At 32.5% G+C, this 23,618-nt stretch overlaps 1 protein-coding gene across 2 annotated transcripts in view; it reads right to left on the bottom strand.

Moving 5' to 3' along the window:
• LOC148612605 (galactosylgalactosylxylosylprotein 3-beta-glucuronosyltransferase 2-like) overlaps nucleotides 1–23,122 on the bottom strand; it is a 36,319-nt gene extending 13,197 nt beyond the window's left edge. The window contains exon 1 of one of the 2 annotated variants that reach the window (XM_088594218.1): nucleotides 21,621–23,122. In XM_088594218.1, coding sequence (XP_088450344.1) covers nucleotides 21,621–21,670 — 50 coding nt within the window. In that variant the 5' untranslated portion in view covers nucleotides 21,671–23,122. Of the gene's footprint in view, nucleotides 1–185; nucleotides 480–21,620 lie in introns of those variants that run through there. The other variant, XM_088594217.1, reaches the window with a different exon arrangement.
• Between the last annotated feature and the right edge of the window lie 496 nt (nucleotides 23,123–23,618).

Here is a 23,618-nt window from a genome sequence, read left to right as displayed (position 1 = left end):
ACAAAAAACGGCAAATTATGTCCTATAATCTTCAACTTCGACCCTCCAAGGCGTGACACACTCATTCATTTTGATTGCGTCCATAGTTACAACAAAAACATTTACAAGGAAAAAAAAAAACACACACACACAACACAATTTGTCAGTAAAAGTATCAACGCCATATAAGCAAGTTTAAATCCTACCGTGATCTGCAAATAGTCACATCCTCTGTCTTAAGAAAGTCAGTGTTGACTGACATTATTAATCATTACGACATATGAACACTGCGCACAATTTCTTTCAATAAAACAAGAACGTGTCGAAATTTTTATATTATCGCTAATCCTTGAAATATGAGGATTATCTCTATACATGAAGAAATCGGTACCAAATTAAAAGTGCCACATGTTGGTAATAAATTTTCGATTTTAATTGTTGTCATATTTATATCTTAAAAAAATCATTCTATTTTCATAGTCCTTTTGAGATATTTTTAAAAACACGAACAACGTCACAATAGTGGCCCATCAAACCGTAAGGATATTTAAATGGCACTCCAGCTAAGAATCATGCAAAATGTGATACATGGTTGGAAAGCCTACACACTTTTATTTTTGATATTTTGTTTAAAATGCTTTAGTAAACAAAAATTAACATTTGGTTTTTCATATAACCTGTGCTAAAAAGAGATAAAAATTGTACAGAATGCACTGTATAATTCAAAATTAAGGGAGATAACTCTGTGAAAGACACTCAAATACAATAGAATCTATTGGATTTTCAATGTTGATTATCTCCTAAGAACAGGCAGACTTGAATGAATAATTACACATTTCATAATATAGACCCATAAAACAACTTGATTACAAAAATAAAAATATGTAGCTTTTTTGGGGTGTATCACTTTTTTCAGATTTTGCATGATTCTTACAAAGACAGCTACTTAATACTCTAGGATCAGTTTCTTTAAAAATCAGGCAGAGGATGAAACATGCTCGCACTTTTACTTTTTTTTAGCTAAATTTGTCGACTGTTTGACATCAAGTTGGTTATAATCTAATTGAAAAGCAATACAACTGGCTTTCAAATATACAGTTACTTTTGTGAAAATGTAAAAAAAAAAAATTTTTCCTGAGACAAGTAGACAAAATAGCATCTAAAACAAGTAAAGGAGATCACCATTTCTGTAAAGTATCATTGAATATGTGGTTTCGCATGAATATTCTCCGATTTAAATTTTTGCATGAATATTCTCCGATTTAAATTTTTGCCAGATTCTTAGAAAGACTTGCACTGAAGTATTTAAAGGACAAGGTACCCTCTTCAAATAACTTCATATATTCCATAAAAGGCAAGGTATAGTAGCCCTCCAAAGTGACAATTTTTTCTTGTTTATGAAAATCTTTGGTTGTCTAGCAACGGATTTTAATGTATACCATGACACTTGGGGAAAACCCTTCTTAATTTCAGATATTGGCCAATATCAATGGATTACGTCCTGTTATGAGAATATATGACAACTACCTTAATGTGGAGTAATAAATTGGATTTTGTAAATGGCATTTACAACAGAGAATCAACTTTTTCCCAAAAAAAACCATTTGTTTTGCATAGCAACCATTCATTTTCATGGCAACCAACTATCATTTCTTCCATGTTGCCTATATATTTTTATTGAGTGTTAAACAATGTATTTTTATTACATCAGTTTTACTAAAATAATATAAACTCCAATTTATATTGTAAAAAACAAGAACAAGGTCTTCCATGGTTACCCAAAAGATTACATAGCAACCATTAATTATCATAGCAACGAACCATTATTGTGATATATTTTCGCATGTTCTAAAATGAATAAAGCTTTATGATGTATTTTTATAAGATCACTATCTAAAGTTATAATTCTATTATTCCAAACTAAATCAGGCAACATTGGTTTCCATGGTGACCAGAAAAAAATCTCCATAGCAACCATGAGTATATTATGTCAATAATGGTTATATCTAATTATATGCCGACAACATTCTTTTTTATTGGATTAGATAATATCACATGGACTAAAAAACTGCAAATTCTTGAATATTGTTTTGTAGAGCTATAAGAGACATGCAATACATGTATCATATGCATCTTATAGTATGTAGATTTCCGAAAAATGCATATGCTTCATTAAATGGCCAACTTCATTTTAAAAACTCATTGATCATGTTCATAATAACAAGTATGGGTCAATCACTTAAATGTATATGGTTCATAAACATGTTAAAATTGACTCAAAATTTAAGGCTGAATTATAGATCCCCTTGACGTTTGCAACTATGTATTTAGCTTATTTGAAAAAGGAGGTTATGGAATAAATTTGCGTGTACACGATACAGTGATACTCGAGAATTATACGACATATGAAGGAACGTCATATTTACATGTATTTGTTTGGCTTAGTTTATGTTTTGTTTGTTAGCTTTTTTGCTATTTGTCGTTTCTTGGGATACTAACCAACATAACAAATCTCTTGTTGAATACAGAATTATTAAAAACGATTTGCTTCCGTGTTCTTTTATTTTATGCTGAATGTTTTCAGAGTTTGATACAATCATGGAATATCTTAAATTCAGGATCATCAGCATAGAGTACTATTAAATGTAGGGGGGAAATAAAAAAAAAGCAATTCAGTATATAACATAATAATGTTGTGCTTTGAGAACATTGTCGTGACTGCATAGGTTAAATTTCACTTTGTACCTGACTATCGTTACTATAGTGTCTTATTACCATACATAAATTTTAACCGCATATGTATTCGTCCATTGATTAGAATTATATGATGTTGATAGTGGTTCGATTTTAAAGGCTAAATATTTACACTAGGCAATTAAAGTCTGTCGAACAATACTTCCATTAAAGTAGATCATACCTACATTTTTTTTTTAGATTTTGCAGAGAAATTTGACTTTTTCTAAAACAATTGAAATACTGGTGTGTACAACTTCTTGAAAACGCTTATCTGACTTTCTTTCATATTTAAAAAAGAAAATTTTGGGTCATCGATTCTAATAAAATACTTTCACTTCGAAATTCAAGAACAAGGTTACCTACCCCCAACATAACTGGAGCAAAACCCACAGCTATGTATACAGTTCAAATGAATTATAGACATTTGAAAAATAGTAAGTAATGAAATCTCGTTTTTATAGAATGTTTGGCCTGACAAACTGTGTTCAAATCTGCTCGACATTTAAAATATCAAATATCTCATTAATAGTATAAGATATCTTACATGTAATTGATATATGAAATAGATAAACATACAAGATATCTCTTACACTACATCTCTTATAATTATGATATCTCACATGTTGTATAAGATATTTGATAAGATACATATATACATACAATTAAGATATATCATATGTGATATAAGATATGATCTTACACTACATCTCTTATAATTATGATATCTCACATGTTGTATAAGATATTTGATAAGATACATATATACATACAATTAAGATATATCATATGTGATATAAGATATGATCTCATATACTGTATAAGAGATCTTGAATACAAAGAGATATCTTACGTGTTTTATTAGATATCTTGAATACTTTATTTATTTCTTATATGTTATATGCGATTTCGTATATAGTGTACTATAAGATATCTTGAATAATATACAAAATATCTATTATATGTAAGTTTATATATAAGATATCCCATGGAAATATATAAGACATCTGGTATACTACATGAGACATCTTTAATGTCGTTCATTGTAAACATTGAATGCAATAGACGTTATTCTATTTTCGACGTCATGCATTTGAAATAGCAAAATCTGCATTTGCAAAATGAAGGAAGGACGGAGAAGGGTAATGTGACCTCGATTATTAAAATGTTCGGTTCTTCTTCGGTGAATGAATTGCTTACTAAATAATCGTTGAATGTGTGTGTGTGTGTGTGTGTGTGTGTGTGTTGGTAATTAACATCTTTGGTATCAGTGGTGGATTCAAAGGGTAGTAGTAGGGACATTTGTTACCACTTAAAATTGTACTTTTCGCATGAACACTTGATATTCCACTTTGGAACTTCCAAATATGTTACTCACAAAACTTCACTCCTAGATAAGTTCTTATACTTTTTTTGATTAAATTTGATTTTAAAAATACTCCTGATTTTCACAAAAAAATGAGTTGAAAGCAGAATGCTCCCCATATAAGTGGAGGGAAAAATTCAGGCCATTATACAGGACACTTCAAACTTTTTATTTTTTACCATAAGAGCTACTGGTCAACACAGATTTAATCATTTAAATCAGTTTGGCCTTTCCTAGTACATTTGTGATATACAACTCGTAAGCGGGAAGATGAACAGCAATGATTTTGTTCGTCCGCCCGTTTGTTCGCAAAACCAACAAAATAAACCTGAATTGAATTCGTCTAGGCTTCTACTTCTTTGGTTTCATATTTGATGTGGCTTTGCCAATGAGTCGTACGTTGTAATTTTTCCTAGTCTACAATTCCTATTCTTCCTTCCTGTTTGTAATCTTGATATACCATGAAAGAGAGTAATCAAGGGAACCAAGATTCGAGCGGAAATCAAAAGAATAAAGTTCAATGATAAAGACTAGACAGGTAAAACGCACACATAAAATAACCAAAAGTAGCACGTACAAAGAAACAAACGTGAACGAGCAACTCCACTAAAACCTGGGAGCATGGACCAGGTGCACCGTTAGGGTAAGCGCGAAACAAATTAAACTAATCACGACATTGGCGCAACCCTTTGTGTTGCACAAACTTCTTCATTTTGTTTCGCTGTTACTACAGAACTATTATAGAGACAGCCCGTCAAAGCGACTTAGGTATATACAGTCCACATTAATCTCAGGTATATTTGAAGTAACCAGGCCTTCTCTGAATTGTGGCTTAAAATATATTTAAACAGACTGAAGTGATCTAAACAAAAGTGGCAATCATATGTAAATGAAGCAAAAACTCTAAAACACTTTAAAAATATTTTGATATCCATGATAGGAAAGATATCCGAGTTGTCTTGCGTCGATTTATTGGCGGGCCGATTTGTCCTTTAGCAACCAGTGCATACCTACTCCTACAACGTAAGAGGTTGGAATTCCGTTTCCCCATACCCTAATCTCTTACTTCCGAGCGCCATTTTGCATAACGCTCGTTCTTTGAAATCGGCTGAATTATAGTAAACTATTTATCATTTAAAACGTTTTATACAGTTTCTTTACCATAATATGGGAGAAGGTGACTAAACTGAAGAAATGAACAAATGATTTACCTGATGAGAAAATCCAGTAATCCTGGAAATCCTTTGTAAATGCAGTTAAAATGAACTTCATATTTGGTTTTTAGATTTTCTAGTGTGTAATTCCGGTTGATAAAATTACAGATTTTAAAATTTGCGAAACGGGCATATCAAATTAAACAATTAATTGCCTTTACCAACTTTTGGTTCATTTTGTCAAAAATACATTGTATTCCGTAAAATTAGTGACATAATTCAAAATTGCTGGTCATTTGACACCTGTTTCCATTACAAATGTTTTCTAGGTGTTTAACAAATACTTAGGATTTTTATCGATCGATTTCCGGTAGGTTTAACTTCTTTTATGTAAATAAAAACCTTAAAATATTTTAAAACACATGTTTAGCTTATTCACATTTGCGGTGGCTATCAACGTGTCAGATGCTAGAGGTCAGGATGGCACCAAGTCAGAAAATTGCTTGCCAGACAACCTCTAGCATTGTTGGAGTAGTGTATACCAAGAAATTAAAGGATATAGTATGTTCCCTGTGTGACCAAAATGTCATTGGAGACAAATTTCACTACATTTTAGAATGCAAATATTTTGAAGGAAAACGAAATAAATTTATTAATAGTAGATAAAACAATACCTGCAATATAATAATATTTAAAATTTAATGCATATTCAAAAGCAGGAAACTGTGTTCTTTCATTAGAATTGTAAATAAAGAAGTGAACTCTCACGAATACACTTAATACCTTTCTATCTGTTACTTTTAATGAAACATTTAATACAAACACTTTCTCCTAAATATCATACTATATAAATTAGATATTTTTTTTTAATTTAATTTTTTTTATTTATTTATGTTTATAAATTATGCATCTTTCTCTTAAATATCATAAATCAATTTATCACCTTTCTATTTATGTATATTTATAAGTTATTTATGTACTGTATACCATTTATTTTTATTTATACTCCGTGTAACCTCTGTTGCAGTTTATCTCTGACTTGGGACCTTTGAAATTTCATTTTCACACGTCCTTGACTTTCACCCCCTTCTTTGACACTTTCTTAAGAACTTAAAATTTTCCTCAAGCGGTCCTTTGATTTGAAACTTGCATAGTCCAGGACTGTCTGTTTTTGAAGATAAATTTGAATCCTTAATGTGTTACCATTTCATATGTAATGACAAATATGTAATCTGAATACCATTGTTCTTCAACGGTTCATCAGAAATAAAGTACATACATTGTAACTTTTAATAGTTGGCTAATCAGAACTTGGCTGATGCATATATGAATATTGGAAAAACCAGCATTAGGGAAATATACAAAACAAATTTAAAACAAATCAACAAAAAATTAAGGACCTACATTATATAGACCTTTTGAACTACAGAACTGTGAGGTAGTTGATGAGCATGCTCAATACACTTCCGGCAGAAAAATTCTGATGTTCTACCCAAAGCCCTACCTTCCGGGAGTACATTTCACACATGCTCAGCGACTGACCCGCTGTGAACACAAAAAGATCTGTTGAAGACAACTTGATCAAGGGGGCATGAACTGAGTTTGGTAAAAAGTGCACATCTACATCTTGGAAAAATAAAATGCAGAAATGGGACACTGAAGCATTTTCAAAAAAGATAAAATCCAAGAATTATCTACTGTTCAAATGTTGAAAAAATAAACAAGAAATATTTCACTCCAAACTATATATGCTTATTAATTTGGTTGGAATTGACAACGATGCAATTGAAAACAGTTACCTTTACCTCTGATCATTACATGTTGGTATTTTCCCGAATGAACTGTGAGTTTACTTCGATATTCAAGTTGTTTGACGCATAAAAAAGCCATTTGATGTTTAGCTAGGAAAGAAAACACCATGAGATTATTATAAATAGTCATCAATCCTAAAGAGGAAATAATACATTAGGAGGGATGCTGAGATCCAAATATTTACAAAAAAGGAAGATTAAGAAACGGGTTCCAGTCTCTTTTTTAAGAAATCAAAATCAAAATATCATTGTGCAAATACAAATAATTACTGAGAAGTTTCTTGTAAATGTTTTTTATTAAGGTTATTATTTATCACTAAGCATATTTTAAGTATTTAATATAAAATAGGAGTTGTGGTGTGATTTTTAATGAGATAGTAATCCAGCAAAGCCAAGGAACAAACAATTAAATGTGTACTGGTTACTACCCATTAATGGGTATACATGTAAGCATGCTTTATTACTCAACAGATTATAGAATTAGAACCTTAGAAAAATTCTTCAGATTAATAAATTTATCTTTTGATTTAGTTTCAATAGTGTCGAATTAACGCACTTGGGGGCTGTATTGTATTGCTTTTTAAGGAAGTTGCCTTTAAATAAAAAAAAAGATAAATATCAAATTGAACAACAAGCTAGTTGACCTTACATGACACCGCTTTTAAATGCAATCAAGGTTATATAAAATGGTCATTGTAAGAAAAAAAAAGAAGAGAATTAATTGCAAAGTAAAATATGTTGCTGAACTACAAAAACAAAAAAAAATTTAAAAACTTATATTACACCCTTCAAATACATTGATTACCCCTTGTACAAACAAATAGTATTTAAATGACAATGCTGAAGATATTTAAACTTTTGTATAGCTCCACATAACAATCCTGCAAGAACAAACAAGGTGATTCATGCACATTAAAATAGTTTTCTGAAGAAAACTGTTCTGGCTCGAATCCTTTCAGAGTGCTTTATATACAATATTTCCCAAAATAAAAGTGTTAGTGAAAGTTATGCTCAGTTGGTATTCATAGCTTAAATTTAAGTGATTCTATTGTTATAAAAATGTACACTCCTTAGCATAACTAGTTGAAAATTGTCTCATAAATGGTAACAAACATTGAGGGATTATTTCAGTGATCTATTGAAGGTGTAAGGGCGTTTTACCCTGATTATAGTATAAAATATCAACTAAAATTTGTTTCTGATGTATATGAATATTAGGATTATAGTGATGTCACAATGAGACCCCTACAATCCATTTCAGTGGCTAGCAGGGGCTTAATTTGTTGAATAAAATTCACGTAAACACGTTTTTAAACGTAGTCATTTTAAGGAGGTAGACCTAGGGTAAGGGACATAACTCTTGAAATCCGTGATATGTTTGTATTATATTCAATTTCACCAAAGCCTATCGAGCTTTCATTTGTAACAGAATGAAATCAGTCCAAGTTACTTTGATGCTTGATGTAAAATGCTGAATACAAACATTCCAATGATTTAGCAGAGTTGTGTCCCTTACTCTAGGTCTACCTCCTTAATTACATAATAAATAATGATTTATAACAGTAATTTTAGTTTCTATAGAGAAAACACACAGGGGTAATCAAAAGATTAAGATTAGGACTTTTTAATGTTCTTGAATTTTAATAGTGCTCTCGATCAGGACAACCTTAACATTTGATCTACTAACACATTGTGGAAATAATTCAAAAAATAATTACTTCACCGATACTGACTTGTAATCATTTTTTTCGATAACAAGTAATCGAAAATCAAATAAGTGATCGATTTCCTTTGATTATTGTCAAGGAAGTCGGCAACTAAATTACGTGACCAGGGTAGAAGACATTTCCACATATAACTACCAAAATAACACTTCGCGGATTATTCTCCTTGCAAAGTTTGCATTAAGATATCGCTCCGCCGCCGATCATAATCCATATCAAATATGTGATGTTTACGTACGACACGGGCGTACACGATATTAAGGCTATTTAATACAAGTATTAGCTTTTCAAAAAAGCTAGTCGTCTCTTAACGTTAAAATAGAATACGTGAATGTCCTTAAATGTTATATTTTTCTTATTTAAAAATTATAAAAGATATAAATTTTTAAATATATACGGTAAATAATTTTCGGTAAAAAATAAACTTTTAAGGGCTGTAATGTTTCAAAACATTTTGGATTTTGATGTAATTTTGCAGGATGGTAGAGCTTTGAATGTTCTACTCTAATGCTTCTTACATTGATTATCTATCTTGATGCTGACAGACTCCCAAAGATATATTCCCACAACTCATTACATCATCCTAGGATACATAGTTTCTTAGAAATTGACTTTGACATAGAACATAACCAAAGTCAATCATGCATGTTCAAACTTTCTTCTATGTTTACGACAAAATCATTCATGCGCGAAAAGCCCGCGAAAATACACGGGAATACACGATAGATAATGTAGTGAATATTAAATAGCATTGATAGTATCAAAACTTTCTTGAAATTATTGTTACATATCAATACCATATTGAATGTATATCGTAACTCTTTTTCCTTAATTTGATCGTTGCCACTATTTATGAAGTTTATCGATTCTTCTGATTTAAGACTGGTTTCCGTTCAGCCAGTATCAGTCTAAAGAAGATGCTACAATAATGATAATATACCGTAAGCGCATACGGTTCTACGTATTGATTTTAGAGTGTGTTATGTTGTCAGCCAATCATAAATAATCGGCGATTCACTTCTGTGTTATTTGAGATTTTTATCCAATGAGATGATGGTTTTCAATTTCTTGGTGCATGCTATCTGCTTTCAATTCTTTACAATCGTCTCCACGGAGACGATTAATTATTTTGTAGAATTGCAATATTTCAATCAGTATATGATATTTACTATTTAAATTTTGACACAGAGAGCTGGACTATTTCGTCAAATTGACCAGAACATTCGCAAGGAGGAGAGCTCAATCCAGATTTGCCAATTTATTTCTTTCGATCTGATCATGTTGTCGGGAGCTTCTAATGACGGATTTTTGGAGCTGCAATGTACACTTTTTTGTGTAGTAAGTATAGATTACAGTGGTGGATCCAGAGGAGGGTGCATGGGGTTGGCACCCCTCCGTTTTATTGGAGAATTTCATGTGTGATTAATTTGATCCCAGGAATTTAACTTCTTTACATAAAATGCTACCACAAGTAGACCTTTTCTAAGGGCTGATTTTCATGGACATTCTTACATGTACAATGTACTAGGTAAGTGTTGAAGGTATACATTATTTATTCATATACTTTGTATGTACACAGTTATTCAAAATTTTCAAAACTGGTGATTGGTATACTGTTTTTATTGCTAGTGTAGAACAGTATAGTCTTATTTCTTAGCACAATTTGCACTTTACATTTGTATGTCTGTGAACAAGAAATTTACACTGAAAACTACTAAAATACATGTGCATGTACTCTAACTATGGTTACTGGCATATGCAGTACAATATCAATTGAAGATTTCATACATGAAATTATGATATTTGTAACATAGTAATACATATATCTAATTTGTTTTCTACTTTATAATGTGACATTAATTGCTCATAGATAAATCAACATTCAGGGATTGATCCAGAGATTTTGAAAATGGGGTCCAAACATCATTATAAATCAGCAGGTAGCTAAAATCATACATGGAAGAAGCCTTAAAGCAATATCCTTAGCAAGCTTTCAATTTTCTGGATTTAGTAGATTTTTGTCTGGTTAAAGAAAAGACTTTAATTTATTGTTTTAAACTCATCACTTCAAACCACTTTTATGATCTATCTGGTTATGAGGGGATGTTGTTTTAACAATCACAGGTGAAAAGTACTCTGTTCTACTCTTTCTTATGTGTTACATGTTATTAATATAGTTATTGAAACAAAGATGTGCTCATGAAATACACTGTACATTTTTGTAAAGTTTGTTATGTTATTCAGATAAATTTGAATTATTTTAGAGAAAGAAATGTTTATTTTTTTCGTAATTAATACAGCTGATAGAGATATTAGAAGAATAAAACCTAAGAACACTGAAATATAGTAGATATATACTATATTAGCATTTTTTAATGTTGGACAAAAACTATGAATAATGACAGAAATATTGTTTGCAAAATTTTAGTCGACCAGTATTGATAACACTGGGGATATTGACCAGGTGGTTTAAAAACCAGTAAAAACTGGTACTGTTATAACCACCGAACCTTTATTTTTTTATTTGCACGAAATTATATGTACATGTAACAATATTTCCCAACAATAGAAGGTTTCTCCATTTCATATGGTAAAAATACATTAACTTACATTGTAACATTTTGCATATATCAGACACTGTTATGATTTTTTCTCTTGCTTTCTTTTCAGTGGTTTTCACTTGGAAATTTCACTAGATGAAGTGAGAAGAAAGCAAAAATAAAACAGACCATTTCTGTGCTGGAACACTATTTATGCATGAAAGAAAGTTCACGATTCACAAGTGCTGGTACATGTATGTGTAGCTTGAAGCAGCTGTAAATGTATGTGTCAACATCTCTTAATAAAAAACTATAACAACATGAAGCCTGATTTTTTAGCACTTATATATTTGCAAAACATAAGAGTTACTTGTATTGTAATCTCATACATATTTGTGAAACAATCATGCAGAAAAAAGTGAAAGAAATGCACATACACTATTGAAGGCAGACATATATAAAACACTCAGCAATAGTGATTCATAATAAAAAAAAGTGGTACTCATGGGGTATGGGTTCACTAGTAACTTTTTTGTTTTGGAGAGAAAAGAGATGGATTTATGCTCTATGTGAATTTGTGATAAAGACATCATATTTCCTGTATTCACCACATCTCTATATCATTGACTTTTCAACTTAATTGTAATCTTAAATTCCTCAAATCTATGAGCTACAAAGTTGGTTTTAGTTTAATGATCTTCAAACTGCATAGTAACTTTTACAACAAGAGTTTTTATTCTTGTTTGAACTGAAAAATTCCTAGAGAAAGGTAATCATTTATTGTAAATACGTGCACAGTTTTGACGAGTTAAACCCATAGCCTAATCTAGACAACAATGACAAGGACAAATTTTATTTTCAATTTATTACAAAAAGATTCTACATCGAAGTGAGCACAAACAATGAAATTTTTTTGCTCATTTCTCCCTTGAGATTAGGTCTTTGTTCAACTTCCTCCAGTCTGCTAGATTCATTTCTACTTCATGCATCTCCAAACCGAAATTTCAAGGTGTGGATCCATTCTTACTTTGAAAATTCATCGAATATTGATTCTCAGTGGAATTCATATTTTGTAAGAAATGCTGATTTAAGTGTTAGGAAATTTGAGGACATCAATGTAGGTGTACAGCCAGGTATACCGAAAGCAATAATACAAAAGAAGATCCAAAAATATATATTGATAAACGGACTGTATAAATATACACTGTGCTAAAATAAATGGTTATTCTTTAAAACGACTAAATTTTGATCGGTTTGTTTAGCTTACAATTTGGTTACATGAAAATTGTGTTTACTTTGAGGTCTTCCTTGACTCAGTGCCTCAGTACTTTGATTTTAAAAATATAATTGTATATGATTACAATCGCTTACAATTACTGAATACGATTACCACATGTCTTGTCAGACTCAGTCACAATGGTCTCATAATTATACGTTATAGAATATGGCTTTTTAATATCAAGCTATGTCAGCACTCAAGAAACAACTTTTTTCACATATGATAAACTATATACGTAATAATTTATGTTTTCGCTTAATTTGAAGTCGTTTCTTGTGTGTGGGCACAATTTCCGTGCAAGAAATATGGCCGGAAGTTGGCAAAAAAAACAAAAATTTATAAAATTTCAGTATTTTGGTTTTGAAACGAGTCTCTTGTCATTTTAATGCGAGAATTTTAATGAATTCTTACGTTTCGTCGGTTGCTATGGATACAAGTGTCCACAATATACACTTTTTAACACTAAGGGATGAATTTTCAGATATATATTTTCGCCCAATAAGACCCCTTAATGTGCCTTCTCCTTTATCGAAACTACAGAAGATTACAAATTGGTCATTTAATCCCTGACTGATTTTTAGACAGAGCTGTACTTCAGATATCAAGGATAAAACACGGTAAATTGTATACATTATTTGAACCACTATCATTATACCATCTAGGTATTTGTGTATTATTTTGTTCAATAAATGGATTTGGGTGACATTGATTCTTATAAAAGGAGTACAGAAAATTTACATACATCCGAAAAATCGTCGGATTTCGTCGACCAAGACTACATATCAGTAGTAGATTCTAGTGAACATGATGATATAGAAAAATCGTCAGATGATAGCAAAGAAACAAAGTCACCAACGGACGATGGCAACGACCCAACAGACATTATATGTAGCAAACATAAGATAATCTGTCATTTGTACTGCTTGAGGGACGAAGTGTTTGTCTGCTTAGACTGTCTGAAATTCACCCATCAGCCTTCGTTGTGTCGATGTGAAGCGATAGAGAAAGTTCATGCGCAAAAGCGACAGGAAATCGAAATATATTTAAGAAAAGACGAAAATTTTATGGAAAACTTAAGAACTCTTGAAGAGTTTGAAAATCGGAAAGAAGGAGAATTAAGAAGGAACCAGAAATACAAAAACTCCATAATAACGCATAAAGATGAATGTATTGAATATATTGATGAACAAAAACGGAAGATCGGATGTAAAATAGTTACAAAATCCGAGCACTTTAGGGAGGACTGTATAAACACGCTTAAACATCTAGAAGATAGTGAAAAGGATTTAGATCAAGTATACGCTAAAGTTGAGCAGACTATAACGGAAATTGACAACCCAAATGTTGATCTTGAGGACCTTTTGAAGAACGATTTTTTTCTGATTGAAGACACAGTAGAACGTTGTTTGAAAGATACCGTCAAACCTCCAAAACAAGTACTATTTTCGTTGGTTGAAAACAACATTTCTGCTGTATTTTCAGATATTGGATAGTGTCGTCATGGGAAACTTACTTTTCCGAAGTTCTAGACGTCCAGAAGATCGTCTTAGTCATGAGAGCTCTTTGAATGATAGTAATGACTACGAATCGGAACAAGAATCTGAACAAGCACTGCTTTCTTCCAAAAGTGCTGACGGCGAGGAAAAGCTAAAGCAAAAACACTTGGATACCGAAGTACAAGTAAATATCAAGAAGGCTCAAGTTGTAATTCAAAAGCCTGAAAATATTGTTGATAGCGATTATTTGGAAACTTTTTGTGAACATAAAAAGTTAATCTGTAAAATATTTTGCACAACTTGCAGGACATACATTTGTGAAAACTGCGAGAAAATCCATTCTGGCCATGATGTGAAAGAGGAACAAAAAAAAATAGAGGACATCCGGAAAACCATGGTATCATGGATAAAAGACCTTGCAACCAAGAAAAAAGATATTGTTAGTAAGAAGGAAACAGTGAATATGATGTTACATGAACAGACACAGAACCGGAAGGATGTAGAAAAGGCGCTTAATAATCGTCATGGTGATCTTCTGAAACTAATTCAAACTAATGGTGAAAAAAGACTCAGTGTTGTGTCTATTCAGCGGCAAATTATTTTAGACAAATACATGCCTATACGAACAATGATCAGACTACTTTCATACATTCATAAAAATAGTCACAGATTGCGTAAAATGCTGAAGAAAAACGATCCGTGGAGAGTCATAGTAGCATGTAGAAGATTGAAAGAAAGCTTTCCAGTATCGGAAATAGGAAATGACGTCACACAATTGCGTATAGAATATCCTTTTAAACGACGAATGCATTCCGAGAAAATCACCCAACCACTTTGGGCATTGCGGTGCTACGACCAGCCCTTTGATATAACTGATATTATATCAGTAAAATTAACTGCGAGATTAGACAATTCTATCAAGTTTATATCAATGAACAACTGCTGTGGTTATACCTTTCTTTCTAATTCATACAAAATAGTAAAATATCGTCAAAATGCAGGACGAATGGTAGCCATTGACGATTTACAAATAGAAAATTCACATTTTACTGCCATCAACAAAGATATGATTTTGGTTTGTCGTGGTAATGGTTTGATAGAAGTAAACCTTTCGAATAGAAAGGAAAGTAAGATAGTTAAATCTTTTGCCGATTTCTATCCCCAGGCGTGTTTCATAAGTAAAGAAAATGAAATCTTGGTTTGTCTTACGCCCAAGCCAAATTTTGGAAAATCAGAACATTCAAATAGGTCAGTTGTGTTAAAACTCAATGGTGAACATTCAATAGTACGTAAAATCGACATGGATTCTAATGGCTACTTTTTCTTTGAATTCCCGATAAGATGTTCCGAACATTCCATTTCTAACGAAATATACATTATAGACAGGACAGGACCAGCGGCGGGAAAAGTCATGATTTTCACGGAACTCGGTGAGTTTTTAAAAACGTACGATGGCAGGCAGATTCTTGGAAATAGAGCATTCTTTCCGACTGACTTAATTTGCCTTAAAAATGGGTTTACTGCAATTACGGATTGTAGGAACAATGTTATACACATTCTCGACGAATTAGGCGAGGTCGCCTATTTCATACAAACAAAACATCTAAGAGGATACAATATGACGAAACCAATCGCAGTATCAATAGACGCAGATTCCGTTTACGTGTATTCGAAATCATCTGGGGTAATCACAGTTATAAAAAATCCAGACATTTCTGCAGTATTTGAAAAACAAGCAGACTCTTAATCGATTTTAACAACTTTGAATAAGGCTGACTGTGTATTTTCTAATTATTTATTCTGTTTCAATACTAGACAGTGTTTCCGGCATATCTTCATCGACATCATTAAAAAGGGGTAATCAATTCGAATTCTTCAGATTCTTCACACACACCACCACTACCACCACCACAACAAAATTAACAAAAACAAGAATAGAAACATTAAACAAAGTTTAGAGAAAAAAAATAAGTTTATCATACAAAAGCCCTAATTTATTGAACAACTGACGTATAAAACTCCGATCATGAAGTGGAGACATGAAAGATTTCATGAAAACGCAATACGCAATATCAATATTCAAGTAAAACAAACTGCCAAACGGTCAAATACTAAAATCTTGAAAAAAGTGGGTTTCATTTGGTCAATGTAGTCCACATTTTGCACAAAAGTAACACAAGTTTCGGATCTACCATAGCAAAATGACAAGAGAACGAACATCACCGTCGAGAGATATGATCGTGTATGTTGCGGATCGTCAACAACTTTTTATTAAAGGGCTACACGGAAGATCAGAAACTTTGTACTCCTACTGGATTATCAGTTACTTCATTGAAACAGAGAAGACAGTTTGTCATAATGTTGCTATAAACACTATATATCCAAATGACAGCCAACGCGTGTGAAACCGCAGAGTTTTCACACAGTCGCTAAAGGCAGGTGGTGCTCTTACATATTCAAACATCAAAACAATGCAAAAAGGGTATTAGCACTTTACATATTAATTTATGACTATACCATTTAAGATTATATACACGTTCTAAACGTCCATTCAATGATTATTATACGAATATGTATTTATGTGATGGCTTTATACAAAAGAGGGGCTAAGGCTTTGGTTTTTAACTACAGGACACTCTTTATTAGAAGAAAGATTTTGTTTTGAAAAAATATATATATATATATATGCAATCGACCTTTACATAGATACCAGTCTGAGTTTTTGCATAGATACTGTTCATCAACTAATCGAATTGCATCATAATTTTTTGTACTTTCATAAGATTGGTTGCTATAAAACATGCATAACGTTTGGTGACAATTTAAATGTAATTTTATCATTGATTACGCTACCCTGACTTGGCACATGTCAGATCCTGTATTTTTATGACCTAAACAAACAATTTTTTTTATTCTGATTCTAATAAGATAAAAGAAGAACTTGATTCTCTATTTTAAAATAAATACAAAATGCAACTGTTCATTTTAATTCCAGCCATATTGACATGCACGATTTGGAACTTCCAATTCACAAATTTATACACAGGTCTATTTGATGATGCAAGAACCAGTATAGACCCTCTCACACTATAACGAATTATTTAAAGCGAACGAACTGATTGCGAATAGAAAAATAGAAAAGTCACCTGTCAATCACTAGTCTGATGAAAAGTTGATGTTTTGAACGAGCTGAAAAAGATTTTTAACGATAAACATGAAAGCGAATACGGTATGAACCTTAACGCAATACATATTGCTAACGATCTAAACGCATTGCGAACGAGTAGATACAAATGAAACGATCGCAAAGCGAACGCTTAACGAGCCTAAGACAGATTGCACTTTAAGCAAGATTCAGTAACAACCAGCTACTTCTTTATCGACAGTCACTATACGAAGCTGTCATATCCCAGGATCACCATTAAGGATTGCTATTTTCTCTTCACTCAATGTATGTAGGATAAGGTACATTTTGTACAGATCCGGGGGTAGGAGGTACATAATAACACGTGACTTGTAACCAAAGTACAAAGACCCAACTTCTCATTAACTCGTTCATCGGACAGTGGTACTTCCACTAGTCAGACGGGCATCAGTAGAGGGCGTATGTGTATGATTAAATGTTTTAGAGGATATAAAATATTTCAACTCAACAGTCAATTCTCATCCACTAAATGACTGCGCTATTAACTAATGGGTCAAGGCAAACAAACAACTATGGAACCACTAAGAAACCGAAGGACCCAGATCTACAATATCAATCACCTGGAAGGAGGGCACGACTGCTTTAAATATATGATCCAGCACACACATCCAAACATCTACACCCACTTCAATTACCGTAACGAAGAGCAAGTGGCCAATGAAATTACCATGAACCAGTACCAACCCGGAGGTGTCGGACCAGCCAAACGCCAAAAGTACATGCTGATCAATTCACACTCTAACAGTACAGAATGATGACGTTGCAGTGACCAATTATGGCTTCGTGTATATTGCATAAGACTGAGAATACATAATTTGTGTTATTAGCATGTTGTTTTTGTAATTGTCATTCTAGGTGCTTTATGTTTGTGATTCCGCTAGTATTAATACTGTGATATTGACATTATGAATTTAATATACACTTAAAAATTACAGTCAAAACAATTCCTGATTGTCCATAATTTGACATCACCCACCCCCATCCCCCCTCCAAAAAAAGAAAAAAAACCAGCGCAGCAAATGCACCGGCGTATAACCCAAAGGATGGCAAATACTGGACCCAACTGGATCTCCTTTTGGAAAATGGCAGAAGGACAAATAAGCGAGTCTTTACTGAATATCGTAAACTTGTAACACTATGCATGACTATCGATAAATGTATCTAAGGCGATTTAAAGATTAGGACACATTTTATAGCAACTATATTGTGATTTATTTACACACTTTGAGTATTATTTATGTAGCTAACATTAATATAAACAGGTTGGAACTAGTTGTTTCCAGTTTCGGATGGAATGGCCGTATGCATTATAAATCAGAATTGTATTATTCATCAGCAGATAGCCCAAATATATCCTGGTTCAAAGTTCAGCTGCAGATAGCCCCTTTCGTCTTAACTGTAGGGTAGTCGATGGACGCGTGTAAATATACTGAAGTAGAAATCACTTCATTGTGGTCATATTGTAACTTTTATATGTTTTTGTACAATTTGAATGTCATCAACGTGTATTTGTGTCCATCATATTCTTTACTCCTCATTGTAAGACTTCTCTTTCCCCATATGGGCTCCTGATTTGGAAATAAAACATACGTTATACTTCTGCGAGTTAAGGCTTCGGGTAGAACAAAAGAATTATCCGAAGTTTATATTAAACTTGTTCATTGACTACCCTGCAGTTAAGACAAATTGACCTTTTACAGAAAAAAGACCAAAAGACAGCAGGTGAAAAGCAAGTCAAGTAACATAAAGAACTAAAATGTGCACGTGAGCTTGGGGTGAACCAATTTGTCACGACGGAAAGATGAGCATTCCCTGTTTCTTGCATGCTGTACTATAAGTTTTAAGGTCATATCCAAAGAAAAAAGAAACATTCATGTCAAGAAGGGGTCGCAGTTTCATTTTCATACTGTCACTCCAAGTCTATGACCGTAACATTACTTCATTATGGACAACAAACCTTGTCCAATGAAAATATTCTCAAATGCAGTAACTAAAACACGGACAACCTATTTCCGGTTTGACTTATTCATATATTTGAAACCCTCAACATTGATGACGGATACGTTTGGTTGGGTGATTGAAACTTTACAAGTATAAGGAGTAGGAATGGTTCACTATTTTTAAAAAAGGAGACCACGCACAAGAGAATCAATAGGTCTTCCATAAATTAATATTTTGACAGGACGGTCTCATTATATGTCACTGGCCTGTCACCGAGCGGTTTTGTGCTTGTGAGACGAACCATGCCCGTTGCATTATATAAATCTAAAAGATAGTCATTTTGAGTTTTGATGGAAATACAGATTTTTTAGTGGTTATAAATGTGCAAACGAATGTAACTTAACAGCTTATGCAATGTACATGATGGAAACGGGAGATTTAGCGTGCTTTAATACCAATTCGTACACACCACTTCATCGGAAATGCCTGTACCATGTCCAGCATCATAGCAGTGGTTTCCAACTTTCTGATGTTTACCTGGATTTTGACTATTCCTTTTGAGTATTGGTAGAGTTTATCAGTTCGGGGATTTTGTAATTACTCCCCATAGAATTACAACTTACAATAAGCAGTCTCTATTGGAGCGAACACTTCTACTCTCAATGTTCGTTGAATCAATTAGGATTTTGAACAAAATACTTTGATTAAGCTAACATTTCAACCCAATTTATGCCATCTGATATAATTTCTACTTTAAACAAACATTTTTTCTGCGTAAAACTCAATTTCACTAACTTCATTTTTTCGCTGCTTTGAATTAACAACATTTTACGTTGTTATGGATTCATTGACGTCCACAGGTTAATGGGAGCAAGCTCCTTTCGCCAAATCGACCAACTATATAGTATAAAATGAGTTTAAAGTTACAAAGGTTAATTATTTTGCACGTCCTTTTGTTCGATGCCAGGCATATGTGGCCTAATTAACATAAAACGAATTCCAGAGGAAAAAAAACATATAAATCAGTGTACATATCTCTAATAGAACACGAGCTGAGATTTTTATAATTTCCATGTATCCTTACCTCCCATTTACGAATCAATTTGTCGCCAAAAAATAAGAACTTTTTGTATTTTTGACCACTTTTTTTAACTTGTTTATGAAAAAATCCATTATTCTTTTGTTTTTTTTCCGTTATTCAAAATTTTACTTTCTAGAGGACAAAGAAAATGAACATAAATGGGTATCAGCAGGCAACCAAATGACTGGGTTTTCTAGTGGTTGTAATAAATATGCGGTCACATTTGCAGATTTGTTTTCATTTCAACGCATCCATACCCACTGAAAAAAAATTGCTTTGATTGACATAGTTTCATTGTAATCTACTATAGTATTATGCCACAGTAGAAATGACTTAATTAAGTTGTATCACGATTGATACATTTTGGGTTCTTATGATGAATTGTGGCAATTTTCATATTCAGAAACCGAGAAAATCTGATTTTGTTATAGGATTTAAATAAGAGAATTATTAAAAAATGTTACCCTTACTGATATAAAATATGAATCGGAAACAAATATGTTTATGTAGGGAAATTAATGTTCCACGTCTTCTTGTTGCGGCACCCAATTTGACATAATACCTAGCTTGGCGATTTAGGAGGAGTAGCTCTTGCAAGGTTTTACCGTGTAAAACCCTAAATTTGGATCATCACCCTTAGGACTTCTTCGATAATAATTACTAGTATATTCCTCCATACACTTATACATATAATACCCAAACTTCGTAGAAAAATTACAAGAACATCCCTTGAGCGGTTTAGGAGTTGCTCGTGCGAGGTTTCAACATGTAAAACCAACCATTGAATTATCTTCCTTGGGAGTCCTCCGACAGTAATTATACTCCATCATTCATATCTACATATGATACCTAATCCTTCTTATAAAATTTCATCAAAATCCATTGAGTGGTTTAGGAGGAGTTGCGCTTTCAAGGAATGTAACCAGACAGACAGACAGATAGACGGGGCGATTCCTATATACCCCCAAACTTTGTTAGCGGGGGTATAATTAATGTGATATAAAAAGAATATTGTTTAAATATTAAACTGTTTATGATATTTTAACAAAATAATGCGCATCAGATTTGTACGCTTGTTCATCTACCCTTCTCCGTCATGAAACGGTAACAGTTGTAAACGTTTCTAGTAAAATGAAGATTTTAAAGATTGCAATTAAAAGACTACATACAAATACTATCCAAATTTTAATATATGAAATGCCATCGACGCGAGTATTTACGTTGCGCCATATTTGATGACAACAAAATCCAATGACATTGACCAATCAGTGATGGCATTACATCCAAAATTAAGTTAATTAATTTACCCACCTTGATTTTTTTGGCTTTTGAAAGAGATCTTTGTAGTCACTACCACTCATTTTTGTTTTGCTTCTATAATACAGCTAGCATTTTTTTGCCCAAAATCAAATATAACGTCCATAAAGCGTAAACACTATCATTTTTACATTTCTATACATCCTTTGAAACAATATATTTTTCCAATAACAATTTGAGAAAGAATAATGAGTTGAAATGCTTGATATCAGATGAAGTATAAAACATCATATGTTACCAACTTATAGGATTATGCATTGTAACCTCCCATTCTTTGTCTAAATATATCCAATATGTTGAAATCTGTTATTATTAGACTAATCCTATAATTAGATTTCTTTACAGTTTTCTATGGAAAGGAAAAAGAAATAAATGTAAGATTACAAAGAAAACCGTACAAGCCAACAAACACAAAAAAAAAACAAAAAAAAACCACCAAACAAACAAGCAAACAAAAATCAACAACTAAAGCCAAAACAAATAAACATATAAACAAAATCACAAACAAATAACCGTTCCAAAGTTTATCAACCAAAGGACTGCGGACCGCTTGACATAAATGATAATTAAGGGGACAAAAAATATCAGGTAACAATTTTGTTTCAGTCTGAACAGAACGCAGAAAGCTTATACTCGTTTAAGACATTAGGAAAAATTTTTTTATGATGCAAGAGGCAAGGTAGAAGAACACGCAAACACTTATAATGGTGTAAAAGTAATGAAGAACAATTACAAGGCTACATAATGGTATACCAACAGTGTATTGGTACATAATGGTATACCAACAGGTCATAGTTACTAACAAACAAAGGTAAGGGTAACTGCAAACAAAGGTACGGATAACCTTGAACAAAGGTAAGCGTAACATCAAACAGAAGTAAAGAAAACTTCAAACAAAGGTATGGGTAACCTTAAACAAAGGTAAGGGCAACCTTAAAGAAAGGCCAGCGTAACATCAAACAGAAATAAAGATAACTTCAAACAAAGGGAAAGATAAATTCAAACAGAGGTAAAGACAAATTCAAACAGAGGTAAGGGTAACTTCAAACAAAGGTAAGGGTAACCTGAAACAAAGGAAAGCGTAACACCAAGCAGAAGTAAAGATAACTTCAAACAAAGGTAAGGTAACATTAAACAAAGGAAAGCGTAAGATCAAACAGACGTAAAGATAACTTCAAACAAAGGTATGGGTAACCTTAAACAAATGTAAGGGTAACCTTAAACAAAGGCCAGCGTAACATCAAACAGAAATAAAGATAACTTCAAACAAAGGGAAAGATAAATTCAAACAGAGGTAAAGTCAAATTCAAACAGAGGTAAGGGTAACTTCAAACAAAGGTAAGGGTAACCTGAAACAAAGGGAAGCGTAACACCAAGCGGAAGTAAAGATAACTTCAAACAAAGGTAAGGTAACATTAAACAAAGGAAAGCGTAAGATCAAACAGAAGTAAAGATAACTTCAAACAAAGGTATGGGTAACCTTAAACAAATGTAAGGGTAACCTTAAACAAAGGCCAGCGTAACATCAAACGGAAATAAAGATAACTTCAAACAAAGGGAAAGATAAATTCAAACTGAGGTAAAGATAAATTGAAACAGAAGTAAAGATAACTTCAAGAGAAGGTAAGGGTAACTTTAAACATAGGTAAGGGTAACCTTAAACATAGGGAAGCGTAACATCAAACATAAGTAAAGATAACTTCAAACAAAGGTAAGGGTAACCTTAAACAAAGGCCAAGGTAACGTCAAACTGAGGGGAGGTTAAATTTAAACAAAGATCAGGATAACATAAAACAAAGGTAAAGGTAACTTCAAAGGTCAATCGTGGCAAGGGAATCAACAAAAAGTGAAATTATATTAAAAACAGAGGTAAGGGTATCAACTAATGAAGGTAAGAGTGACAACAAACATTGATATGATAAAAACAAACAAATACTAAGGTAACATCAAACTTAGGTAAGGTAAACATCAATAGAGGTAGAGTAGCGTAAC

The sequence above is a fragment of the Perna viridis genome, chromosome 7 (genome assembly GCF_037379345.1).
Source record: "Perna viridis isolate PV_CMFRI_1.1 ecotype Kerala chromosome 7, ASM3737934v1, whole genome shotgun sequence".
In the NCBI taxonomy this organism is placed as follows: Eukaryota; Metazoa; Mollusca; class Bivalvia; order Mytilida; family Mytilidae; genus Perna; species Perna viridis.
This window is presented reverse-complemented; position numbering and strand designations above follow the sequence as displayed.